The 7,180-nt window shown below is 38.1% G+C and overlaps 1 protein-coding gene across 5 annotated transcripts in view; it reads right to left on the bottom strand.

Annotated features, from left to right (window-relative positions):
• Window positions 1-7,180, bottom strand: part of CCDC50 (coiled-coil domain containing 50) — a 57,868-nt gene that overhangs the window by 10,949 nt on the left and 39,739 nt on the right. For all 5 annotated transcript variants that reach the window (XM_015564945.1, XM_015564946.1, XM_015564947.1 and 2 more), the window contains 3 exons: window positions 1,020-1,135; window positions 563-607; window positions 359-457 (listed from right to left, as the gene is read on the bottom strand). In XM_015564945.1, coding sequence (XP_015420431.1) covers window positions 359-457; window positions 563-607; window positions 1,020-1,135 — 260 coding nt within the window. The remainder of the gene's footprint in view (window positions 1-358; window positions 458-562; window positions 608-1,019; window positions 1,136-7,180) is intronic.

The following is a 7,180-nucleotide window of genomic DNA, read 5'->3' as shown; positions in this document are numbered from 1 at the left end:
AAAGAACAGAGAGGAAGAAAAGGCCATCTGAAAGCACATGAAAACTCTATGCTCTCCTGTAAGGTAAGTATAGTAAAACTAAGATTGCTCATGACCAGAGGGCACTCACACTTCGGTTGGTCTTAAAATGAATGAAATGAGTTTTTCAATTTTAGCAGTAACTTTTAAATAGTTACTTTCAAGAATTTAGTATGATTTTTTATAGTAAAATAACTTTCGCAAGTCAGATTCACATGTGATCAAGATAACTTGTTTAACTAAATATATTTGTAGAGCTTACCCTAAATGCAGAGTCCCCGTCACAGTTCTAAATTAACTTGTCATTTAAAAAAACAAACAGACAAAAAACAGACCCTACCTTCCAATCAGGGTCATGTTTTCGTTTGTCCAATGACGATTTCTCCTTGGCTTTCTTGTAAGCTTTCTTTTCTTCAGCCATTAAAAGTCTAGCAATTTCCTAAACAAATTCAGTCCATATTGTCATTGATTACAGAGTTGCAGGTAGAAAATTACTTTCCAAAGAATATTGGCTAAACAAAGTTATTAACTACCATGAACTCACCTCATCCTGGGCCACTTGAGCTGCTCTCAGATCCACCTGGGTAGCCTGTAGTACAGAAAATACAACAAAAAATTTAATTGGATTCTATGCTGTCCATTTTTGAAAATCCTACATAAAAATAAACTGGTTGCGATTAACATCTTTCAAGTTGATAAGGGTTGGTATATATTTGCCAGTTAAAGCGGGGTCTATTTTTAACCAAATTCTGTAGCAGATTCTTTGAGAATTATCAGAACTCAATAATGGAGAAATATGTATATAGAATTCTATTGCTAACACTTACTCAGTAAATAAAACTACATACTCTAATCCTGTTTTTTTATTTTTCCACCAATAAAAAAAAGGGTATTAGCTCCTTAACTGATAAAGGACTATAATGCATATTATATAATCTCAAGAATGACTCAATTCACAAAAAACCTCATTCACCTGAACTTCTGCATTAAAATTTGCTCACCAAAATTTCTTCTTCCTGCAGTTTTCTGGCAATTTCAGCATCATACCATTCCTGATTTCTGGAGGTCACTCTCGATGGAGTAGAAATTGATTCTTTCATCCCCCTTGGCTTCACTCCTAGAAAAAACTCAATACAGTAAGGCAACCAAGTTTGTTTTCCAAATAGTTGCAAAATTTATGGTAAAAACAAACAAACAAAAAAACACCACCTTTACCTTAAAGTTACCTTTCTTTGCTATCTAACACTGACAATACTGCTGCCACTCCAAAATTCAGTGCAGGGTGCACTAGAAATAATTTTTCCCCTAAAACATGGAAGTGGTGATGCAGACAATCCACACATTTAAAGTTACCCACCCAACCCTTCCTGGTAAAACCTCCCCTCTCACAGTTTCTTCAAGAACAGGAAATTAGGCTATCAGGTTAGAGAATGTGAGGCTTTTGCAAAACAGAAAGTAAAAAAAAAAATAATAAAAAAATAAAAAGGGGGGTGGCTAGCCAGTTTGGCTAAGCAGATAGAGCATCGGACTTCGGACTGAAGGGTTCCAGGTTCGATTCCGGTCAAGGGCACATGCCTGGGTTGCGGGTTCAATTCCCAGTGGGGGGCGTGCAGGAGGCAGCGGATCAATGATTCTCTCTCATCATTGATGTTTCTATCTCCCCCTCCCGCTCCCTTCCTCTCTGAAATCAATAAAAATATATTTTTGAAAAATCTTAAATTTTAAAAAAGGTAAGTAATGAAATAAATAGAGTTCAGAGGAAAGAAAGGTACAGAGCTGAGGTTTTAAAGAGGCTAAGCTGTCAAGCCTGGGGAAATGAGAGACTTCCTTCTATTTGCTTCAGCCTTGCACACCTTCCCTCCAAGAGAATGGAACAGCATCCCAGGGGAGTTGTGACCGAGTATCTTTTAGCACCCAGTGGTCCTGCTGTGGCTTCTGCTTTGATTGCCAACAAGCCCACTTGCTTCTCCTATCTTCCCTATAGCTCTGACCAGTTTTCTGTTGTGAAATTTTATGCAGGGTATAACATAAACAAAACAGACCACAATGACGCTAGAGTTTTACTCCTCTGAGAAAGGAACAGGCAGGGATGAGGGGGGATTTTGGCTTTTTATTTTGAAATTTTAAATGCCACATACATTCATTTTATAACTTTTAATAGACTGATAAATGCTAATGGTCATTTCAAAATTGTGGATAGTTCCTTCTTTGTACCCTCTCTAAATTACAACTATTCAACAATGTGAATACATTATACTCAGAAATAATAAAAATGTTGAATGCAGTGAATGAGATTAACTATCTGAAATAGCGACTTCAGTAAATGGATTGCTGATGGGAGAAAGAAAATTCACTCCTGTTTATTTCTTTATATCAGTGGTTCTCAACCATGGCTGTATACTAGAATCACTTGTGGTGCTTTAAAGAAACACACACAAAAAACTTGACCCAAATCCCAGGGATTCCAATTTAAGTAGCCTGGAGAGATCTTGCCTTTAGTATTTTGTTTTTTTAAAAATCTTTAACAGTTGCTTATTTGCAATTAGCATTAGAACTACCAGTTTAGTGTGTTATGTCCATCAAAATAACCACACATTAAAATGGCTTTTAGCAAAATGCCTCACCACACTTGATTTGCTTGCTTTAAACAAAAAAAGAAAAAAGGAAAATACAAGAAAATACAACCAAATTCTGGGCAGATGAAGAGAGTAAGTTTTCTGGTGAAGCCTTTCTTAGTAGAGCTTTGAACCTAGCTTTGCGGTAAATCCTAAAGCCACAGACTCATCTGCCCTTCCCACACAAAATAAGACTATTAAACATGGTTTTCTTAGCTTCAGGCCAATTAGTACATGACTGCCCAGAAGAGAATCCACTTCAACTTCCCATCGTTTCTAGAGCTACTAACTCTTATGCAGGCGGGCCTGGTTTTAATCCAGATTTCTGAGTGGTTTGGGACAATCACAAAACAGTAGCACACTCCCAAGAGTGGACCATATTTAAGTGGAATATAAACCTCCCTGAGTTATGATTAGTGTGGTGATAGTTAGAAAGGAATATTTTAGATAAAATAAATAAAATTATATAAGGAAGTTCGTATTGGGCAGTCAATGGACAAGGTAGATTGCTGTATCATATTCTTATCTATAGAAAAAAGACACATTGAGCAGCCCAAGGCCTAGTTGAGGACAACAGGAAAGATTACCCTTATCCCTTGCCCCTTCAATTTTGCCATCCAGTGAAAGAAACAATATAGTGGGATATGTTCAACTTTCTCCACTATTATGCCTCCTACTCTACATCACAGAATTAACTGAGAAAATGTTTTAATATCTATCAAAGACACTTGGAAGGTGTTCAAATGCAATAGTCTTAATTGGCTTGACAGTTGTTTGAAAAGACTGTAATCTCTTGGCAGTTAAAGAGAGAATGATACATAGATCAATGGAACAGAATAGAAAGCCCAGAAAAAAAAGAAAATAAAAAACTTTTAACATATGATCACTTGCAACAAATGAACCAAAAATATATAATAGGAAAAGAACAGTCTCTTCAATAAATGGGGTTGAGAAAAACTAGACAGCCACATGTAAAAAAACGAAGCTGGACCACTATCTTCCACCATATGCAAATATTAACTCAAAATAGATTAAATAATTAAACATAAGATCCAAAACCATAAAACTCCTAGACATAACATAGCCAGTCAGATCCTTAACATCGGTCCTGGAGATGATTTTTTGGTCTTGACACCAAAAGCAAAGGCAACAAAAGAAAAAATAACAAGTGGGACCAATCAAACTAAAAAGCTTCCACACAGCAAAAGAAACCATTAACAAAACCAAGGGCAACCTACCAAATGGAAGAAAATATTTGAAAATCACATAGCTAATAAGGGGGTAGGTATATGAAAAGATGTTCAAAATCACTAATTAACAGGAAAATACAAATAAAAAAACTTGTTAGAATCGCTATTATAAAAATAAATGTTAGTGAGAATGTGAAGAAAAGGTAATCACTATGAACAGTTGGTGGGATGTAAACTGAATTAGTGCAACCATTATCAAAACCAGTTTGGATGTTTCTTGAAAAATTAAAAATAGAACTACTATATTATCCCTCAATTCCCATTCTGGATGCTTATCTGCAGAAAGTGAAAACACTAACTGGAAAAGGTATATGCACCCATGTTTACTAAAGCATTGTTTACAACAGCTTAAGACATGGAAATAACCTAAGAGCCCACTGATGGATAAATGAATAAAGGAGCTGAGGAATAGTCATGTGCTGCTTAACAAGGAGAACAGTTCTGAGAAATGCATTGGTAGGCGGCCTTATCATTGTGGGAACATCATAGAGAAGGCTTACACAACCTAGATGGTACAACCTGCACACCAGGCTATACTATATAGCCTATTCCTCCTACGCTACAAGCCTGCATAGCATGTTACTGTACAAAACAACATGAGATCAAAAATCTTAGAGAAAATGATGCAATCAAAAGATAGAGTAAACACGAGATGTAGGAAGCTGTTGCTGGCATAATGGGATATACTGTTTTACAGCAAAGTCTTTTTTTTTTTAGTAAGTAAAAAGAGTGCACTCTAAAACAGCTAGAAGTATAGTAGATACATTAAGCCAGTAACAGAGTTGTTTATTATCAAGTATTATGTACTATACATAACTGTATGTGCTATCCTATATAATAAAAGGCTAACATGCAAATCAACCTAATGGTGGAACGACCAGTTGCTATGACACAGACTGACCACAAGGGGACATATGCTCAACACAGGAGCTGCCCCCTGGTGGTCAGTGCAATCCCACAGGGGAGCACCGCTCAGACAGAAGCTGGGCTCATGGCTGGTGAGCACAGCAGCAGTGGCAGGAGCCTCTCCTGCCTCCGCAGCAGCGCTAAAGATGTCTGACTGACAGCTTAGGCCTGCTTCCCATAGAAACCAGGCCTAAGCTGTCAGTTGAACATCCCACAGGGCCTCCTGGGACCCACCCCTAAGTGCACAAATTTCATGCACCAGGTCTCTAGTACTTTTATAAGATTGGCAGCCCAGGTTTGTTTACACCAGCATCACCACAAACTGGTGCCTTGTGCTCTGACACTGAGATGGCTATGATGTCACTAGCCAATAGGGACTTTTCAGCTCCATTGTATTCTAATAGGACCATCATCATATATACAGTCTGTGACCAAAATGTCATTTTTGGCAACAAAAAATGGAATATTACTTAGCCATAAAAATGAAATCTTGTTATGTGCAACAACATCATGCTAACTGATACAAGTCAGAGAGAGACAAACACCATATGATTTCACTTATATGTAAAACCTAAGAAAAAAAAATGTGCTCACAGGTACAGAATACATAAAAAAAAATAAGTCATGGAAATGTAATATACAGCATGTTGACTACAGTTAATAATACTATACTATATAATAAAAGGCTAGTATGCAAATAGACCGAACAGCAGTACAACCGGACAACCAGTCACTATGAGCATATCAGGGGACGCACATGGAACATGGCAGACATCGGAAGCAGGCGGCAGGATGGTGGAGCAGGTGAGTGGGGGCACCAGACCAGGGCAGGATGCTGGTTGCTGTCACTGGGGCGAGCCTCTGTGGTTACTGAAAATTCTTTGCTCCTGTGCGCCGTGGTCCTGCCCGGCACTCGCATCTGCTGTCGATGCCAGCCCTGTTCACACCCGCTCCTGGCCCCAATCGCTCTGCACTGTCAGCAGATGCAAGTGGGGCCAGTACTGTCAGCACATGGGAGCGGTGGCAGCGGGAGTGGAGCTGCTGGCAGACAGGTGACAAGGGGCTGTGGTGGGTGGGGCTGGGCGGGGGCATGGAGGATGGGCAGAGACCCACCCCTGGGCCCACTGTAGCCTCGTGACCCACAGTTCCTTTCAAGGTGCATGAATTCCTGCACTGGGACCCTAATATTGCATATTAGAAAGTTGCTAAGTGAGCAGATCTTAAAAGTTCTTGTCACACTCACAAAAAATTATACCTGTATATGGTGATAGATGTTAACTAGACTTGCTGTAGTAACCATTTCACAATATACATAAATGCCAAATCATTATGTTGTACACTTGAAATTAGTATAATGTTATATGTCAACTATACCTCAATAAAAATAGTTAGAATTTGAAGTACTATCTCCCTAAGTTCCAAATATATAGTGGAAAAACAGTTTATTTGTTCTCTTGCTTTACACTGGAACTTGCATGTCTCATTAGTAGAAATTTCCATAGCCCAGAATAATTTCTGGAACTTCAGCCAGTGCAATCTAAGGCTATCATTACAGAAAACAGGAATGCTTTAAAAGCACAGATAATTGAAGAAAATTAACAGAAAGGCTGTCCTCATTTTAATAGCCTAAACATATTTTGAAAACTCACTTTCAACAGTTCCACATTAATTTCTTAATCTAATTTTTCTTGATTTTGGTGGTGTTGTTTTTTTCTGTTTATGATTCTCTAGTATAAGAACATAAGACACTTCCTCAGTAAAAAAAAATAAAATAAAATAAAACTTACCTTTAAATAAATTCTGCTAGGAACAAGGTAAAATGATGGTGACAGATTCTTTAGTATAATGCAAGAATATTTTATCATAAGTCAGTTTGACACTTGGGGGATGTCATACCAGAAAGGTACAGAATTTTATGAACCTGAGAGGCCGAAGGTTAGCCTGAAGAAAATTAACAGGCTGACATGATATTAACAGCTAAATAGAAAAGTTACCCTCAAAGGTGGTATGGGTGTCCTGGCCTTAAGAAGGTTAACCAATTTTATATTTAATTTAGCAATTTTATTTTGCATTCCCTTTTCAACTGACTGTAAAATCTGGTCCTGCAAATGCTTACTTAGAGCAAGCTATTTGTTGTCCTGCTAGTTTCCTGATTATTAATTATGAGGGAAGTTATTAATGCTAATAATTAAGAATAGACACCTGTGCCTAGTAACTATCCTATCTAATAAAAGAGAAACATGGTAATTGGCGTACGACCGCTACCCTTCCCATTGGCTAATCAGGGTGATATGCAAATTAACTGCCAGCCAAGATGGTGGCCGGCAGCCAGGCAGCTTGAAACTAACATGAGGCTTGCTTGCTTCAGTGACGGAGGACTCCAACGTTCCC

Source organism: Myotis davidii, unplaced genomic scaffold (genome assembly GCF_000327345.1).
Source record: "Myotis davidii unplaced genomic scaffold, ASM32734v1 scaffold260, whole genome shotgun sequence".
NCBI lineage: Eukaryota > Metazoa > Chordata > Mammalia > Chiroptera > Vespertilionidae > Myotis > Myotis davidii.
This window is presented reverse-complemented; position numbering and strand designations above follow the sequence as displayed.